The following is a 21,024-nucleotide window of genomic DNA, read 5'->3' as shown; positions in this document are numbered from 1 at the left end:
TCGAACTCCTGACCTCAAGTGATTTGCCCACCTTGGCCTCCCAAAGCACAGAGATTACCAGTGTGAGCCACCACACCAGGCCCAAATATTTTTAAATATATTTTTTATGATTTACAAAATGCCAAGAGATGTGGAACACTAGTTATCAGTGCTATTATACTGCATAGTCACATAAAGAATATAATGCTTGTTGCTTTCAAACTTTAAAATCCCAGTAAAATATTTCATCTATGTGCTTGACTCTATATTTCAAAAGCAGACATCTCGATGAGTCAAGTATCAAAGTACTTATGCTATTATTTTTATCCTTTTACCTGTATTCAGGTTGCCTGCTTGCAGAATGATCATCTCTTGTCCATCTATAGCCAGATTCATCCTGTAACATAAAAAAGCTACTTAGCTATTTGTTTACATTATTTTGGACAAGTGGGATATATGTAACAATACTACCAGAAACTAGTCTAAATTTCCCTCAACTTCAAAGGCATTTAAAGGAAAAAACATTCAGCAAGTCATCCATTTCAACAACTGAAAGAGTAGACTGACTGAGAACCTGTGGTACCATTTATCTCTATTAAAATGCTTAAATTATTTCTTTGGTAGACTCAAACCACCTAATTGCCAAAGACACATATATCAATATCACAACAGTAAAGGGCTATTTGAGGACATAGTCTAAATTTAATAAAGCACACATTTCTCAACCTCACATTTTTCCTTCTGTCAAGTTCTCTCACTAATTTTCAGATTCAAGCCCAATGAAAAACTTGCCACTTTCCCATTTTCCTGCTCAAGTTTTATTTTCTCACCTTATTTTCAATTAAAAACCAAACTGGAAACAATATAAGAAACTGTCACTTACTGATAATCTGTATCAGAATAAGATTTAAATTTAGTTAAGTTTAAATAAATTTAAAATTAATCAAATAAAGCACATTTTGTTCTCTAAGACAGACATATATGCAAAGGTGCATCAAAAAGAACCATATAGCAATCCACACCAAATTACTTTAAAATTACACATAGAATTGGCTGGGCATGGTGGCTCACGCCTGTAATTCCAGCACTTTGGGATGCCGAGGAGGGTGTATCACTTGAGGTCAGGAGTTCAAGACCAGCCTGGCCAACATGGTGAAACCCCATCTCTACAAAAATTAGCCAGGCACGGTGGTGTGCGCCTATAGTCCCAGCTACTTGGGAGGCTGAGGCAGGAGAATTACTTGAACCCAAGAGCTGGAGGTTGCAGTGAGCCAAGATCGTGCCACTGCACTCCAGCCTGGGCAACAGAATGAGATGCTATCTCAAAATATAAATAAATAAAATTATACATAGAATAATACAATATGCAAATTATATATCAGGAAAATGGATTCATCTAAATCTTCCTCTTTAGCATCACATACCCTATTCTTATATAAAATATAATCATTTTCCATCTCAATATTAAATATAAACACAATTCGAAACTTAACCGCAATAATAAAATATTAAATCAAGTAATCTGCTTGCATTACATAACTGAACTCTAGATAAGAATCAGTGTCATGAGAGTCTTAAGGATCACAAGCATGCTTGTTGTCTGTTTGAAGGGAATTTAAAAAAAAAAGTTACACACACAAAAGTATAAAGACAAATACAACTGGTAACAATATTAGAAAAAACTGCCATTGAAGCTCTATTATGCTACAAGTTTTTAGGAAAAAAAAAATCATTTTCATGAGATTTCAAATACAAACTGGTCCAATGAATAGAAAACTCACATAGCGTTTTCATAAAAGCGGTAACAAATGAGAGGGTGCACTAAAATCTCAAACTTTCACCACTATTCAACTCATCCATGTAACCAAAAGCTACTTGAATCCCAAAAGCTACTGAAACAAAATAAAAATTTAATAATAAAGTAAATATGAGGGCCACAAAAAAGAAACAGCATGACATACAAAAACTGAATAAAATAAAAATCAATTCTGTGAAAAGTAAGAAAGCTATAAAACCCCAAACTTTAGAAACAAACACAAGAAAACATTGAATAGTCTCATGACAACTTTGGAATTGTTAGGGGTCACTATGACGCAGTCGGAAGAAAAACCAGACCCCCATACATACCCATCCTGAGTAAATCACCTTACCTCCATTTCTTCAAGCGTAAAATATGAAAACTAATTCCAACAGCCAAAGTGAGGTCAAAATATTTTATAAACAGGGTTTGAATATGTACTGTTAATAGTCATATTATACAGTAGGAAAGGAGGGGAAAGAGAAAAGGTGGAGAAAAAAGAGAAAAGGTAGGAAAACAACCTAACTGAGGAATACTGAAAACATGCAAAGTGGGACAGAGGAATTCCATCAAGGAATAGTATTAAGTTCAATTACAGATTACTGCAACATTAAATACACACTTCTAGATTATTAAGAATGCTCAAGAGAAACAAGTTGTAATCATAATAATAGCAGCTAACTATTTTTTTTTTTTTTTTTGAGACAAAGTCTCGCTCTGTCACCTAGGCTGGAATGCAGTGTTGCGATCTCAGCTCACTACAACCTATGCCTCCCAGGTTTAAGCAATTCTCCTGCCTCAGCCTCCCAAGTAGCTGGGATTACAGGCAACTGCCACCACACCTGACTGATTTTTGTATTTTTAGTAGAGACAGGGTTTTACCATGTTGACCAGGCTGGTCTTGAACTCCTGACTTCAGGTGACCCACCTACCTCAGCCTCCCAAAGTACTGGGATTACAGGTGTGAGCCACCACACCCAGCCAGCTAACATGTTTAAATTGCTTCCTATGACAATGTTTTGAGTGCTTTCTAATCTCAGTTAATAAACAGACTTTAGGCTGGGAGTAGAGGCTCATTCCTGTAATCCTAACACCTTGGGAGGCTGAGGCGGGCAGATCACTTGAGGTCAGGAGTTCGAGACCAGCCTGGCCAACATGGTGAAACCCTGTCTCTACTGAAAATACAAAAATTAGCCAGGCATGGTAGCACGTGCCTGTAATTCCAGCTACTTGGGAGGGTGAGGCAGAGAATCACTTGAACCCAGAAGGCACAGGTTGTAGTGAGCCAAGATCGCGCCACTGCACTTCAACCTAGGTGACAGAGTGAGACTCTGTCTCAAAAAAAAAAAAAAAGAAAAGTAGGTCATCTAGTAAGAAATGGTAACCACCTGCCCATCACTTATTAAGTACCAAGACAATAGATTACCTTTAAATGGTTTTGCAAATCCCTGCCAATTTTAGGGGATTAAAAAAAGCAGGCTGGTTGGAATTAATTTCATTTAGATAGTGCCACCCAGAGTGCTTACCTACTTTGTCCAGCACCCCAAGATTCTTGACTACTAGGTCCCATCTGACAGCTCCAGCAGGCAATTCACATAAGAGCATCAAGCAGAAAGTGTTTATTCAACTGCTTTCATGGCCGTCACATAAATGTTTTAAATTACATTAATTTTAAACTTATAAGAAATAACAATTAGTACATGGGGGAAATTTACATACTCCTCTGTGAGGTGGACCACTTCTTCGATCATGAGAAAAACTGCGGCCCTCGTCATAGTCTCGGTAATCAACATGACTGTAATATCTACTGTAGCTTCCTTCACCAGGTCTGTCTAGCAGTGGTGGTTTCTTTGGCACAATATTAACTAGTCTATTGTAGCCATCCTAAAACAGACAAAAAGAAATATATACAAATCACTAATTTCTCTATTTGGTTTTGGAAAGGTTTTAAAAAAAGCACAGGAGTTCTTACCCTTAATCAAATAAACTAAATGTATAAACAAAAGCATTAATGAAATAACATAAATATAACTCAATACTAAGGTCTTCACATGGATTAAAAGAAATCAAGTTGTTCAATGAAGAAAGCCAGGTGTTCAAAATAACATGCAGCAATGCAAAAACCAATCATAAATAAAAGAAAAATACAATATTATCATTTTAATAAAAAATAAACAAGACAGAATGTTACAGTAGCTCTATCCCTAATTGCCTAACAATTTTAGAAATAAAATTATGTAAGACAGCACTCATATTTGGTCTACTGTGTTTGAACTACACTATTTAGAAGAAATATAAACTATTTACACACGAGCAACAGCTAATGATGATACTGAGCCAGAATGATCAAAAGGAAACATTTTGCTATTTTTCCAGCAGTAATGGAGAGAGGAGAGCCTTTGGCTTTACAGGTCTAGAAGCAAAATAAAAGCTGATATAAATTTTGAATTAATTTTCAAAGTACTGCAATACATTGTTAATGTTTTAAAAAATGAGTAGGTTTTTTGTGAGACTTGGGGAATTGGACACAGGGAGAATATATGTCTTAGGTTAGTGGCTGCTATAAAATAACAAAAATGATTATCAATGAAAAGAAGTAGAGAGCTACAGAACATATATCCATACATAATCTGGACTTGGGCATTCATGGCACATCAATCAATATCAAATGAAATATATGTTTAAAAAAAAAAAAACTGTAAAGCCTGATAAAACATAGGATCAATATGAATTAACCAATCTGGAAAAAACCAAAACTTACAAAATATAAAGCCCAACATTCAGAGCTGTTTATCCATCATCCCAAGCCTGTAAAATGAAATTAATACTAACACCTACCTCATGGCATTGTGAGGATTAAATGAGAAATGGAATGCAAAGTGTTTAGTACCGTGTTCAGGCACACAATAAGTTCTCAAAAAATGTTTGCTATATTGATTACTACTGTGCAAGTCTATGGGAAAAAATACAAAGTACGTCAAACTGTTTCCTTAAATTACTTCTTAGCCCTAATGACTACAACTATTCAATTGTTATTAAATGACTATATACTATTCAAATCTCTCAACATGTAGGAAATTTCTCAATGGGTCAGGAAAAAATAAAATCAGTAGTTTATATTTATTTGAGAGCTTAAAAGATCTAACTAATTTTTCCCATGGGGATCTAAGGTGGTTACCTGCTTTAGTATGTTAGATATTAAATTATAAGATATATTCTACATTTACATAAAATGATACCACAAATCAATATATGACTCATTCTTCTACAAACTACCTTTCACAGAGATTTCAATTAAATTTAAGGAAATATTAAGCTGCCCCCCCCCCCAAAAAAAACCTGGCATTAAGCCAAAATTAGTAAAATTACAATTTACAGCATTTCTAATTGAAAATTTGTCACTCATAAAATCAGAATAACTGACTTCTCCAAATTCCAATAAACCATAAAAAGCCATTACAGAACAGTCTTGTTTGAATATGATTATCTGGAGGGATGGTGGGGCGAGTATGCATGCCTAAACACTTCTATGAATAGAGAGCTTATTGTTTTACAAAGCACTCTGTTCCTCTGTTCAACTGCCCCAGTTAATAGAAAGTTATCTGGGGACTGTAAAATGTATTTGGTAAAACTTTAGGAGAAGTAAAATTCAAATCACATTTAGTTACTTATTTAAAAAGTTGCTTTACCAACTGAAGTAAATGAAAACAATCATTCTAAAAGTTGTTTAATGCCAGGCATGGTGGCTCACACCTGTAATCCTAGCACTTTGGGAGGCCAAGGCTGGTGGATCACTCGAGGTTAGAAGGCTGAGACCAGCCTGGTCAATGTGGTGAAACCCCGTTTCTACTAAAAAAAAAAAAAAAAAAAATTAGTCAGGTAAGGTGTGCATGCCTGTAGTGCCAGCTACTCAGGAGGCTGAGGTAGGAGAATCGCTTGAACCCGGAAGATGGAGGTTGCAGTGAGCCGAGACTGCACCACTGCACTCCAGCTGGGGCAACAGAGCAAGACTCCATCTCAAAAAAATAAATAAAATAAAAATAAAAGTTGTTTAATCAGCAAAAGAAAAAAAAATTCAGTAACAGCTCTTATACCTGGCTATAAGGACCAAGTTGGTATTTTGAGAAAGTGTTCAAATATATGTACATTATACCATCTCTGCTCTGTAGATACCTAATCTTAAAGAAAACTCCCTAGCTACATGAAAAGATTTAAGGAAATAAAGATGACTGCAGGAGCCTGTAACAAAGCAGGACTGTATTTTTAAAGTGTTCATGTCTTATCCAGGTATACCATTCAAGGATTTTTGCTCCCAAAAAAATCTATGATGAGTGGCAAAGAATTTAGAATTTCCCTTTCAAATTTTTTTTTTTTTTTAGATGGAGTCTCACTCTGCAGCCCAGGCTGGAGTGCAGTGGTGCAATCTCAGCTCACTGCAACCTACTCGTCCTAGGTTTAAGCAATTCTCCTGTCTCAGCCTCCCGAGTAGTTGTGATTACAGGTGCATGCTACCATGCCCAGCTAATTTTTGTATTTTTAGTAGAGACAGGGTTTCACCATATTAGTCAGGCTGGTCTTGAATTACTGACCTCAAGTAATCCACCTGCCTGGGCCTCCCAAAGTGCTGGGATTAAAGGCATAAGCCACCACACCTGGCCCTTTCAAAAAGATTATATTGTTGAAATTCAAAGAGTATTTTTATTACCTGCATTGCCAGACATGAATAGAAATAACAATACTGTTTGAAATTCTTACGCAAATCTCACATTAAGCTGTAAACATGTAATTTCCCTTTCTATATGCTAACATAGGTACACAGGCTTAAGGTACTACTGATATGTTTGGAACCTCCATTTTAGAAACATATTGGCAAAAAGTCAATTTAAAAATGGACAAAGACCATGAACAGGCATTTCTCCAAACAAGACATAAAAATGGCCAGCTCCCTAGCTGTAGGCAGCTGCCTAGGTTGCCTTGTACCTAGGCAAGCATTACACTGCTGGGAGAACAGTAGCCAATAGCTGACTGGCATTCTGGCCCTGGTTCATGCCAACTCTGTGTTGACTACACCAAGATGCTAGCATAGTTGAAAAGAAAAAGAAAAAAGAAAAAAAAAAAACCAGGCCAGCTGGGCACAGCTGCTCACACCTGTAGTCGCAGATACTTGGGGGGCTAAGGTGGAAGGATCCCTTGAGGCTAGGAGTTCAAGGCTGCAGTGAGCTGATTGGTGACTGTACTCCTCCAGCCTGAGAAAACAGAGTGAGACCCCATCTCCAAGTAATAATATTTTTTTTAAAAAAGGTCAACAGGTATATGAAAAGGTGCTTGACATCACTAACCATAGGGAAAATGCAAATTAAAACCACTAATGAGATACCCCCTCATACCCTTAAGGATGGCTATGATCAGAAAGACAAGAGACAACAATTGTTGGCGAGGGTATGAGGGAAAGAGAACCCTAGTACACTGTTGGTGGGAATGTAGATTGGTACAGCCATTATAGAAAACAGTATGGAAATTCCTAGAGAAAGTAAAAATAGAACTACCACATGACCCAGTAATCCCTCTTTTGGGTATATTGTATACCCAAAGGTGATGCAATCACCACCTGTTCAAGATATTCACACTCTCATGTTCATTGCAGCATTATTCACAATTGCCAAATTTAGAAACAACTTAAGTTCCCATGGATGAACAAAAGGATCGAGAAAATCTGGTATATAAATATATTAGTGGAATATTATTCATCCTTACAAAAAGAGGGAGATACTACCATTTATGACACATGGATGTACCTGAAGGACATTATGCTAAGTGAAATAAGCCAGAAACACACACACACAAAAACATTGCATGATGTCATTTATATGTGGAATTTAAAAAAAACGAAACAGAGCTCAAATACAGAGATAGAGGTAACTGGTTACCACAGGTAGGGGAAGAAATGGGGAAAGGCAAGTCAAGGAATACAAAATATCAGATAAGTAGGATGAATAAGTCTAGAGATCTAATGTACAATATGAGGACCAAAATTAATAAAATTGTACTGTATTAGAAATTTTTGTGAAATATACAAATTTTAGGTGTCCTTATCACACAAAAAGATAGCTATGTGAGATGATGAATGTTTGTCTCCTTCACTACAGTAACCACTGTACTATGAATATGCATCCATGTGTATCTGCATCTATATATGTATCCCTTAACATCATGTTGTAAATCTCAAATATACCCAATAAAATTTATATTAAAAATAAGTAAATAAAGATAAAAAATGTAAAGAAAAAACAGGAAAATACCTTGGAAAACAATGGCCCCATAACATACAAACCAGAAATAAAAATTATGACTTATAAAGAATATCTTAAAAGGTTAAGAATAACAGGGTAATTTTCAATTAATCAAAAAATAAACTCAATGGAGTTGAAACGTTTCTATTATTTCAAATGCAGATATTTCAAATCTTGAATTTAAATATAAAATCTCAATTTACTCCATCAATGATATCAATTTTCACTGCTTCTGTTTATTAGTAAAAATATCTACATACTAATATAGATATTAATATATATCTACATATTAATGATTATATAAGTATCCTTATCAAAAAGATCAGAATTTTCTGCGGATGTTACTAGCATTTCCAAAAAATATGCATAGAATTTATAGGATTTGCTATTCCAAAGTTAGTATTAATGGTATGATCAGTCAGACCAAAAATAAAAAGTACATGTAGCTCATTTAAAAGAAAAGGTCTATCTATTGATAATTTATCTACTCTGGCAGGATATTAAAAACAAACAAAAAAAAACTTGCACATAAACTTAAATACTTTTGGAAAGTTATACTACAATGAAATTTAAACTTTCAAATCTGTCATCATCTTAGGGGTGAGGTTTCACCCCTAAGATTACTACTGCAAGACCCTCTAAGTGTGTGTAATAAGAATTCTTCAGTTTGCTTATGTTAATGAGAATCTGGTCAGAATAAAATACCTAGTTTTCCAAATGGTGAAATGGTTTTGTTAGAAAATAATCAGCTACTTCTTAATTTGCTACACATTCCAATATAACTATCTGTTACAGGGAATGCTTTCATTTTAGTAAGTAAAAGCACCAAGTTGAAGGTTTTTATTTGATTCAATATAAAAATCTGTATTAAATTTTTCACACTGGCTGGGCATGGTAGCTCACACCTGTAATCCCAGTACTTTGGGAGGCCGAGGGGGGGCAGATCAGCTTGAGGCTAGGAATTCAAGACCAGCCTGGCTAACATGGTGAAACCCCATCTCTACTAAAAATACACGAAATTAAACAGGTGTAGTGGCACACGCCTGCAATCCCAGCTATTTGGGAGGCTGAGGCACAAGAACTGCTTGAGCCTGGGAGGCAGAGGTTGCAGTGAGCCGAGATTATGCCACTGCACTCCAGCCCGGGCAACAGAGCAAGACTCTGTTCCAAAAAAAAAAAAAATCCATACGGTGGTTAAATCTCATAATTAACTAGGTAAAAATTATTAAATGTTTCTTTAAAAATATTTTTTTCCAATATGTCATTAAAATTTACTCATTTTAACAAAAAAAATTTAATTTAAAATGAAAGTATTAATATAAAAGTATTAAGACCATCCCCCCTAAACATTTTTATCTTCTAGCAATAGATACTGAAATACTTAATGACATCTGAAGTGTGGTATCATGGATTTACTTCAAAATAATCTAGGAGGGAAGAAAGTGGTAGAGGCATAGACAAAACAAGATTGGCAAAGAAGCTGATAATTGATTTCTCCTTTGGGAGTTGATCACATTAATGTTATTATATGCTTGATTTTTTTCCCCTTACAAAACATCAAATAACAACTAAAACACACTAACCTACCAAAGAAGTAAGTAAATACAATGGTATATGTAAATAACGCCATTATGTCCTATCACAATCAACTTACAATGCAAATGTAAGCCTATAAAAACCTTATTGGTCTTATTTACTGCTCTATTCCCAGCACCTAGAACAGCACCTGGCACACAGTAAGCACCACATCCATAATATATATATTATACCCTGGCATCACATGCTTTTTACAGAAAAGTACCATACAAACTATATCTAACTAAAATATTCTATTACACAGGCTGGTAGGCTTTTGCTTTCAAAGGTTGTGATTTCCTAACTCTGATCCCTATAGTCTACAACATGCATTTCTATTGTAGCACTTGTTGATTTATTTCACTCACGGATTCTTCAATGAAATATTGGTGTTTCTGAGTCATTCCAATGTCTTTTGGTGACAGTGGGTCAAAAACATGAAAACTGGTATTGACCCAGAGAGCTAAGACATGTTATTAGAGAACGTAGCCAAGAATTGATCACATTTCTTCTGAAAATAGTGACAACAAAAAGAAAGTTAAGTCCTTGCAATTCTGTCAGCAAAGAAAGCAAAACACCTCTCAAGGCAACTCTACACAAGGGAATATTACTAAATCAAACTCAGCAAAGAAACACTTTTTTTACATTTCATGTATGTAACTTTCCCATTTAAAAAAACTATTAAAAAAATTGCACTCTAGCTAATAATATGTATGCTTGAGGAGTTAATGGGAAGGATACTGTTGTCCACAATTTACTCTGAAATGTATTCAAAAACATAGATGGATTAATAGCATGAATAAATACATGATAAAGCAAGTTTAGTAAAATGTTAATAGTTGAGTCTAAATGGGGAGTATATGGATGGTCACTATAAAATTCTTTTGACTGATGTATGTTTGAAAACTTCCATAATAAAATATTGGGAAGTTGTACGTACATGGAAAAATTTACATGAACACTGATGACTGTATAAAATAATAAAAAAAGTGGGGCATAAAAAGAACAGAAATTTAAATATGCCTGTGAAGATTTTGAATAAAAGTGTTTCATGAAATAAGAATGGAAAGAAAAAATATTTCAACATTAACACATTTTAAACAATGTTATATGAAATATCTATATAACCGAATTACTAAATTAAGTAGATTTGACTGTCAAGTTGGTCAAAAGAAAAATTTCTGGATTATGGTTTGAGTACATTTACATTTGAGAACAAGTGGAACTGATATGCATCCCATCTATTCCCTACAAAGGCTCAGATACTTACAAAATTATGTTCTGGATTTACTAAAGGATCTATTTTTGATTGGCTAAACTCTCTAGGAGAGAGAAATAAACGACGACAAGAATTATAAAAAAGATTCAATTAATCTAAGGAAGTAAATATTGTTATTTAACTACTTAATTACAAAAACTAACTATGTAACTCAAATTTACCACAAATGTGACAAAAAAATAAGAAAAAACTGCTCTTGACATCACTATTCGTCAATATTGTTCTCCCTGCTGCTGCCAAAACCAGAAAAAACTTTTAATGTAAAATAATGTATTTGTTAAAGAAACAGAAAAACGAAGAGGGATAAGCAGATAGGACTGCTTCAGCCCCAGCTCTATTGTAATTGTCCAGAATATAAACTGCTAGTGCTCTGATCCTAATTTCCAAACTTTACAACTTTTAAAAATTCTGAAACTGGAACTTCTCTCCCATTTTCAAATAAGCTAATGGAAAACCTGACATTTTATGTTGCGACTTCATTAAAATGTTCCATATTACCTACCTGTTTCCCAACAGGCTAAGAAGCTGGACCCCTATAAGTGGAAGTTTACATGTATTTAAAAGCCATTCTGGGCCAGGCATGGTACCTCATGCCTGTAATCCCAATTTGGGAAGCCAAGGTGAGAAGATCGCTTGAGCCCAGGGGTCTGAGGCTGCAGTGAGCTATAGCTGCTCCACTGCACTTCAGCTGGGTGACACAGCAAGACCCTGTGCGTATGTACGTACAAATGAATGAATGAATGAATGAATGAATAAATGCCATTCTGTCACAAAACTTGATAAAGGTTAAGAAATCAGATAACTAAGCTCATAGAAATTATAGGTTTAAAGACAGAAAGTATGCTTTAAAAACAAGAGCTTTACAGGTATCTGGAAGTGTAGATATTCTGTGATGATTGATTTCCTTCCTATAGAAGAAGCATATATATTTACATACAAAGTCTCTGTAGTGCACTTCTTTGAACTTTAGTCTTCCACCTACCTACCCAAGTTTAAGACCAAATAAAAATTTCTGCGAAAGCCCCTTACAAAAGTGACTTACTATTTATACGTAAAGAATTTAAAAGCATACCATAAAGTGCTAAAATAATGACTAGTAAATTTGTTAAGCTGTACACTGAGGATAAGATTGCCAAAACTCAAATTAAGTATAATTTAACATCAAAACCAAAGTATATCAGTGTTCAATTGTCTTTTCAGGTTTATCAAGGCTAGAAACTCAGAAAACAGCTGCTTTTATTAATGAGGTCATACTACTACAGAAGGTACCTTCCCAACAGTCACCACTTCACGTTGCACTTTATGTCACATCTAGTAGTTCCTCAAATACATTTCTTTTGTATCAGAATTGATCATAAATGGGGCAAAGGGTGTACTAAGAAAAAAGGGAGAAGCCGGGCGCGATGGCTCCCGCCTGTAATCTCAGCACTTTGGGAGGCCGAGGCGAGTGGATCACCTGAGGTCAGGAGTTCGAAACCAGCCTGGTCAACAAGGCAAAATCCCATCTCTACTAAAAATACAAAAAATAACTGGGCGTGGTGATGGGCGCCTGTAACCCCAGCTACTCAGGGAGGCTGAGGCATGAGAATCACTTAAACCCGGGAGGCAGAGGTTGCAGTGAGCTGAGATTATGCCACTGCACTCCAGCCTGGGCAACAGAGTAAGACACCATTTCAAAAAAAAAAAAAAGAAAAAAAGGGAGAGAAATGTAGTAAAATTGTTTTTTGATAAAGAACAGGATTCAAATATACAAAACAAAATAGAATGTTACCTTCCTCTCTTCCAGGCACTAACAATAGTGGGTTACCAACTTAACTAGTTTTACATCTTGAAAAAAATAATCTGCCTTTTCAAAACTTTGGAGGTATGACATACATACAAAAAGTGTACAAATCACAAATGTATTGCTGGATAAATTTTCACAAGGTGTAAGTACCACCCAGATTAAGAGAATATTCCTAGCGCAGCAAAATCGTTCATTGTGCGGTCTCCCAGTCACTACTTCCTCTTCCCAGAAGAAACCGCTTTCACTTGTTTTGGAATGTGACATAAAATAAAACACGCAGAATAAACTCTTGTGACTGACTTCTTTCTTTTAATATTATGTTTGTGAAGTTTATCCATGTTGTTGCACCTGGGAGTAGCCCATTTATTCTCATTGGTGTATAATTTAAACAATCAACTTTGCTGTTGGACATACGGTTTGTTGCCAGTTTGACGCTCTTACAAATAATGCTTCTTATGAACTTTCTCATATATACCAATATGATACGCTAATATGGTTTTTAAAATAACATTAGATTATCTAAGCGAATATTTTGAAAAAAATTTTTCCTTTTTTTTTTTGAGACAGGATCTCTCCCTCTGTTGCCCAGGCTTGAGCTCAGTGGCACAAAACACGGCTCACTGCAGCCTCAACTTCCTGGGCTCAAGCAATCTTCCTGCCTCAGCTTCCCAAGTAGGTGGGACTACAGGCATGCACCACCATCCGTGGCTAATTTTTAAAATTTTTTGTAGAGACAGGGTCTCCCACTGTTGCCCAGGCTGGTCTCAAACTCCTGGGCTCAAGTGATCCTCCTACCTTGGACTCCCAAAGTGCTCAGATTATAGGCATGAGCCACTGTATTCAGCCTCAAAACTTTTAATAAGTTATATTTTCATTAGATTAAAAGTAAGAAAATATAACTATTTACATTTCTAGTTCAACTACTTTAACCCGAAGATTCAGTGGGTCCATTAAATCAGATGTAAATACAAAACTACTTTTTTCAACTAACTTTAGATAAAAACAACAGCAGTGGACGTATCTGTGACTTTGTTATTAACAGAAATCACAGATAATTTTATGCCATGTTACAGCTAACTGTTACAGGTATTGCAAAATATCATTTGGAACACTCATCACTACTTTAAAATTACAGCAATGAAGCCGCCACCACTAGCTTTTGATATTTAATGGCCTACTAAAGAAGTAACTCTATTACTAGATCACAAATTTGGTTTTTAATAGTTTGATAATCATTCTCAAATGTAAGTGCACTTAGTTCTGTGCATTTTATTTATAGGTTTAAAAATGTTATTCTGAGAAGGGATACATAGGCTTCACCAGACTGCTATAGGGATCCATAGCACAAAAAAAGGTTAAGAATCTACGCTTTATTTAACTAAGATGTAGATGTAACACAGAAGGCACAGGGGATGATCTTCAAGAGCCATTTATTTCCCTATTGAGGGAAAGAGAAGGCTTTAAATTACTAACCAAAATAAGCCCAAAAAATGTACCAGAAAAAAATGTACCAGAAAAGAAAGAATGCACCAGAAATAAAAGGACCTGAGTCTTGGGAAGGAGGGATATGGAAATACAGAAAGAAGGATTTGTATAAACTAGGAGAGGCTGATTGGGGGAACAGAAAGACCAATCTAATGGAATTGAAGAAAAGGAGAGAAATGAACCTGCAAAAGGTCTGCTCAGGTCCTGTGCTCTCAAAAAGAGAAAAACAATCTAGGCTCCTCCATGAGGAACCAAGCAGTCAGTTGACTTAAGGAAGTAAGGTTTACCTTTAGGCATTTAAGAGACAGCTGAATACATCTAGTCTGATTTTAAGGACAATTGTGTTATAAAACATATCTCCCTACCTGCTTACTTCTCATAAAATTATGAGGAATGAGAAGCCTGTTTCATATTTACACAAACACAGATAGTAATAAATGAAAATGTTTGGTTTTGTTTAGATTTTTCCACAATATGCTGATTCATTAAAGACTTCCATCACCTGTCATTTTTACCTCAACTCCTGTCACTATCAATGACTTCAATTCATATACATCTGTATTTTTTAAATTCTGCATGTAAGAATCACTTAAACTTTTAAACAATACCGAGGTCCACATTACACCCACAGAGACGATAATTTAATTATCTAAGACGGGACCCATACAGTGGTACTGAAGAGCTCTCCAGGAAATCTTAATGTACAGCAAGGATTGAGAGCTTCTGATCTAAATCACAAATCTAAAGTCTATCCCAATAGTCTCCTTGCTCTCAACTCCAATAACTTACACTAGCTCTCTATTCTCATTGTCACACACTGAACTTCACTCAAAATTGTTCCATCTTGGAAATCCCACACTCTAAAATACTGATTACCTATCTTTCTGCTACACCAAAGCCTTCCCTAAGCCTTTCCTGTCCCTCAACCACTCATTTCTTTCAATCTCCTGTCCCTCTCAGCCTCACTCTCTTTATCAGCCCATACCAAATGGCATATTACTTCAATAATTCTCTGGGTTAGCACCGTCAACATCCTTATCTCCCTGGGTCCACCACTCATTTTACAATCTTAAATCAATACAATAACCTGCCTTCCTCTGCCCCAAAGTAATAAAGCACACAATCCTACAGACTGGTGCCCAGTTGATGGCATAACCATACAGAAAACCCTTTTAACTATCTTCAAAACACAGAATTTAAAATTCCTAATGGGGCCGGGAGTGGCGGCTGACGCATGTAATCCCAGCACTTGAGAGACCAAGGCAGACGGATCACTTCAGGCCAGGAGTTCAAGACCAGGCTGGCCAACATGGCAAAACCCCGTCTCTACTAAAAATACAAAAATTATATGTGGGTAGCAGTGGCAGTGGTTGATGCCTGTAATCCCAGCACTTTGGGAGGCTGAAGGAGGTGGATCACTTGGGGTCAGGAATTTGAGACCAGACTGGCCAACATGGTGAAACCCCATCTCTACTAAAAATACAAAAATCAGCCAGGCGTGGTGGCTTATGCCTGTAGTCCCAGCTGCTCAGGAGGCTGAGACAGGAGAATTGCTTGAACCCAGGATGCAGAGGTTGCAGTGAGCCAAGAATGTACCACTGCACGACAGCCTGGGTAAGAGAGTGAGACTCCATCTCCAAAAAATAAATAAATAAAATTTTTAAAAAGCCAAGCATGGTGGCATGCAATCCTAGCTACTCAGGAGGCTGAGGCACAGGAATTGCTTGAACCCGGGAAGTAGAGGATGTAGTGAGCCAAGATCGCACCACTGCACTCCAGCCTGGGCTACAGAGTAAGACTGCCTCAAAAAAAAGAAAAGAGGCTGGGCATGGTGGCTTATGCCTATAATCCCAGAACTCTGGGAGGCCAAGGTGAGCAGATCACCTGAGGTCAAGAGTTTGAGACCAGCCTGGTCAACATGGTGAAACCACGTCTCTACTGAAAATACAAAAATTAGCCAAGTGTGGTGGCGGATGCCTGTAATCCTAGCTACTCAGGAGGCTGAGACAGAAGAATTGCTTGAACCCACGAGGTGGATGTTGCAGTGAGCCGAGACTGCGCCACTGCACTCCAGCCTGGGTGACGAGAGTGAAACTCCATCTCAAAAAAAAAAAAAAAGGAAAAGAAAAATTCCTAATGGGATATATCCTTGGCAGAGTGGCAGAGGGGAGAGGGGAAATAAAGAAAAAAGTCATCCCTTTTCCCTACAAGTAAACTACAGAATAACCTTATCAAGTAAAAAATATAAATAAAAACACTGGGATTTTGATTAAAAACATAAAGTCTACAAATTAACCTGGAAATAAATGACATAGAGTAATAATTAAGTCTGGCCATCCTGAAATATAATGGGCATCTTTATTTGTTCCATCTTAAATCATTTTAAATAACCCCAACCTGGACTGTAACTTAGGACAATGACAAACCTAAAGACGATACCACCCATCAAAGTGGGCTGTAGGATTAAATGTGACATAAGTAAAAAATAACTAAAATAGAAATAAATATTTGTGGCTTCTGATGGTATATAATGAATCTATAATATATTCATATACCATCACCACAACCTTAGTCCCTTGGTGCTTAGAATGGGTCTGTGCAAAAGTTTAAGTTAGCTTTTTGACCTTCCCCAAACCCTCCTTTAGACCTCCATAGGGGATTCTGGGGAGTCAGTACACATAGTCACTCAAATAAATATTGAGCTTCTATTACCTGCTAAATACTAGATGTAGCACTGGAAATAGTAAACAAAAAAAGAAAAAATAGTAAACTTTTCTAAGTTCTTTGGGCTTAGAAAAGACTTGGCTCAAAATCCCCAATTCCCAGAGCAACAAAGAGACAAGAAGTAGGAGAGCACACCAGAAGCTGCCTGTCTGCCTGACCCTGAGCCTCAAGGCATTCTTACTTACCATCCAGACTGCCTGACCACAGGACAGCACACCTGCAGCAGTCCTAACAAGGGATATTAACATGTTTCCACGCTAGGAAGAGAGTTCCTCTCTCTTAGAATGAAAGCCTACTTTTAGAATTTCATATATTCAATTTGTAACATTTTTAGGAATATAGAAAAAAAACAGGTAACAGCCAATAACAGCAGGAGCAGGTACCCAAATACTTCTTTGTTAACTGATAGTATAATCTTTATAAAATCTGTAATTTTGTCCACAAATTAAATTAAATATAAACCCTTCATTTTAGAAACTTAAACAAGAAATATAAATAATAAGTTTTCTACTTAAATAAAACGTTGTCTTTTATTTTCGAACTTTTAACTTTTAAAAGATAAGCTTGATCTCTTTTGTAACCTACACTGGTAAATTTCTGACACTTGGCCTAGCTTTGGTCTATCAAATTAACTCAGACACTAGGTTTTTTAATCATTCAATATGTAGGAGTAACTTACACTGGGATGACTTCGAGGAGGTGCTCGTTCTCTCGGAATTCTATCATATTCGTATCGTCCCTCAGACCACATTTCGTCTCTTCTGTAAGCCACTAAAGGGAAAAAAAAAGAATTATGGTTTTTATGATACTAGGAAGTAACAGAAAAGATAGGAAGGAATAAATGATTACTTTCCAACACAAATATTTTCCAGAGATCTTAAGGGGGGGAAAAAAATGAAAGTGACCAAAAGGAAAAATGTTTCTTCCAAATAATTGAGATTTTCTTTAAAAAAAAAAAAATAATAATACAGAAAGCCCTATCTTCCTTCTTAGGCAAGACTATTTAAAGTTTCAAAGAGATTATTGCCACCAATTATGGGAGGAAAATCCATAATACTTCAGATCAGAAATACTTCTTTATTCTCCCATAGCAAAAAATAGAAACGATTCATTTTAATGAACACTTTAAACGGCTGATAAGCAAAGCTATTCCTATTTCTTGGTGAATAGTTCGTATAAATAACATTAGTTTTTTGCTTTTCTATAGTCTTCATTTAATACATATCTACTCTATGTTAAATAATGTGCTTTTAACTGAAAAATGTGTTAAATGAACAATCCTGCAAAAACACACTCAACAATCCCTGAAAGAAACCACTCCTGATTTTTTTAATGCTATAAATTTATTTTAATGCAAAGGCCGCCTCACAAAATGTGAAATTAAAAGTTCCGTCAACATTTTTCAGGTTTGGGATTCAAAGAAGTGGGGGTGGGAGGGTGTATTCTTTACATAAATGCTTCCTACTTTGACAGCTGATACATTCTGGGTAGAGGGTGAATACAGTGTTATAGAATTCAAGGGTATACAGCCACAAGAAGAGATGAAAATAGAAACTGAACAGACAAAAGACAAGGTAAACAAGGCAAACAAGAGATGAGAATAGGGTACGGGAAAAGAGATCATTTATATGAAATGGCAATACCATAAATCAGAAGTTGGCAAATTTTTCTGCAAAAGATCAGACAAATATTTTCAGCCTTGTAGGTCACAGATCTCTTTTACAACTACTCAAATCTCCAGCCACAGACAATATACATAAATGTATGAATGTGTAAACTGTATTTACAAAAACAGGCTAGCGCTTGCAGGCAGTAGCTTGACAACTTCTGGAGTGGATGACAAATGGTTAACAGAGAAGAATCAGGAGACAGTGAAGTAATCATGGAGCAGGTTCTAAGGCAAGAACGGTGAACCATCCTGATGTGTAGAAGAACCACCATGAGCAAAAAACGAAAATGGTCCAGGTAGTAAGTTAGTGCCTTTCAGTACATAGAAAGTAGGGCACAGATATGTGAAGAAGAAACACATTTCAAAAAAGACTTAATGTCAAAAGATTTTTGGTGGCTCCTTATAATGTAATACTATGGGAGGGGGAAACAGATCGCTATTCCATTTTGGCAGTACAGAATAGCTATAGCATTCTAATGATTCAGTTAGTTTAGGTTAAGGAAAAATTAAAGGCTGCAAGAAGGGTGGAACTTTTTTTTTTGATGTTATTATAGTAAAGCAACCAATTTTCTCTGTAAAAACATACCTATAATATTTTCTAATACAAACAGATCCAATATAATGAATTAGCTAGCCAAAGATGCCTAGGAAAACATACTTTAAATCAAAAATTAACTTTTTCTCAAAACACACATTCAAGAGAAAAAAATTAGCTTTTAACATTATGCATGAATAAAACTGAATTCTCTGTCTACAGAAAGACCTCATTTAATAATGTATGATTCCAAGCAATCAGTCTTTTAGATGCAAGAATTTATGGAAGCTTGAAAGGTAAGTAAATTGTCAACATTACTCCTCCTCCACCACCTTTACTGAATCCACTAAAGGTGTCAGTCTAAAGAGTTAGATTTTATCCTTTTTAAGATACAGTACAGAGAAATAGTAATAGCAATGAATTAAAATCAAATCAAAGGGGGAAAACATCAACAGCTATACCCAGAAGAAAAACAGACATATGAGCAAACAGTTCACAAAAAAATACAAATGGCTCTTAAAAATCTTTTGAAAAGACGTTCAACCTCCTTCAAAATAAAGAAGATGAAAACCAAAACTATAATGGCATACTTATTTTCATCCAAAAGCTCTGCAAAAATCCAACTGCAGTGATGAGATTAAAGAAAGCAACACTTACATAGGTTAATAAAGGAAGTTGGCCAGGCGCGGTGGCTCACGCCTGTAATCCCAGCACTTTGGGAGGCCGAGGAGGGCGGATCACGAGGTCAGGAGATCAAGAACATCCTGGTTAACACGGAGAAAGCCCGTCTCTACTAGAAATACAAAAAATTAGCCAGGCGTGGTGGCGGGCGCCTATAGTCCCAGCTCCATAGAAGGCTGAGGCAAGAGAATGGCATGAACCCAGGAGGCAGGGCTTGCAGTGAGCCAAGATCGTGCCACTGCACTCCAGCGTGGGCAACAGAGTGAGACTCCGTCTCAGAAAAATAAATAAATAAAATAAAAATTAAAAAGTTTAAAAAAAGGAAGTATAACTGGTACAGATTGGGAAGAATTTGGCAATATTTATTAAAATTTTAAAAACACATATGCTTTGACCTGGCAATTCTACTTCTAGGTATAATTGTACACCTTTGCATAGCAAAGATTGAAAGGAACTTAAAATATTCATCAAAATAGCACAAATTAAATTGCTGAACCAATCAGTTACATTTATACAAAAGGAATATTTTGTACTCCTTTTGTAAATTGACCAATCAGTTACATTTATACAAAAGGAGTATTTTTGCAAACCATTTCAAAGAAAAGTAACCCCAGTAACAATATGAAAAGACTGCCAAGATACACTGCTAAGCAAAGAAAAGCACAGTAAAAAGGCCAGGTATGAATATATATGCATATGTAGAGACTACTCCTGGGAGTAACAACAAGAGAATGTAACAGCAATTACCTCTGGGGAGAACTAGGTAGCTGGGCAGAGGATGAATACTTTACTGCACAATGTATATATACTATTATGTATTACAAAAGTATGTAACTGTTTTTAAAGTTCCTGAAAATCATTCAATAAGCATAACATGTGAAGTGATGGTAAAAATGATTAATGTAAATTAATACACTAAAGGAGAATGTAAATAAAAATAAGGTTTGTAATAAATGAGAAAAATAAACAAGAGTTCTAAAGAAACACTATGTAGTTTAATACCGAAACATTAAAATTTACTGGTGTCCCACAAAAAATGTAACAATAACTACTATATTAAATACTACTATACCATACTTACTTGAGTCCTTTTAGGAATCAAATTTAATGTTTTCAACAATTTCCTGTAAGGGGGGGAAATACAGACATAAAGATTTGTGTCTGTATAAACCAACCAATATAGAGAAATAATTAAACCTTCATTAATTGTGTAAACAGAACTC

At 35.8% G+C, this 21,024-nt stretch overlaps 1 protein-coding gene across 50 annotated transcripts in view; it reads right to left on the bottom strand.

The window, feature by feature from the left end:
- Positions 1 to 21,024, bottom strand: part of PPHLN1 (periphilin 1) — a 123,944-nt gene that overhangs the window by 96,542 nt on the left and 6,378 nt on the right. For 13 of the 50 annotated variants that reach the window (XM_077953907.1, XM_077953909.1, XM_077953917.1 and 10 more), the window contains exons 3-5: positions 20,883 to 20,925; positions 17,596 to 17,687; positions 315 to 376 (exon numbers count right to left, since the gene is read on the bottom strand). In XM_077953907.1, coding sequence (XP_077810033.1) covers positions 315 to 376; positions 17,596 to 17,687; position 20,883 — 155 coding nt within the window. In that variant the 5' untranslated portion in view covers positions 20,884 to 20,925. Of the gene's footprint in view, positions 1 to 314; positions 377 to 3,496; positions 3,662 to 17,595; positions 17,688 to 19,777; positions 19,914 to 20,882; positions 20,926 to 21,024 lie in introns of all 50 variants that reach the window. The other 37 variants (XM_077953883.1, XM_077953882.1, XM_077953887.1 and 34 more) reach the window with 4 other exon arrangements.

Source organism: Macaca mulatta, chromosome 11 (genome assembly GCF_049350105.2).
Source record: "Macaca mulatta isolate MMU2019108-1 chromosome 11, T2T-MMU8v2.0, whole genome shotgun sequence".
Taxonomy (NCBI): domain Eukaryota; kingdom Metazoa; phylum Chordata; class Mammalia; order Primates; family Cercopithecidae; genus Macaca; species Macaca mulatta.
The sequence above is the reverse complement of the archived record's forward strand: the minus strand, read 5'-3'. Positions and strand labels throughout refer to the sequence as shown.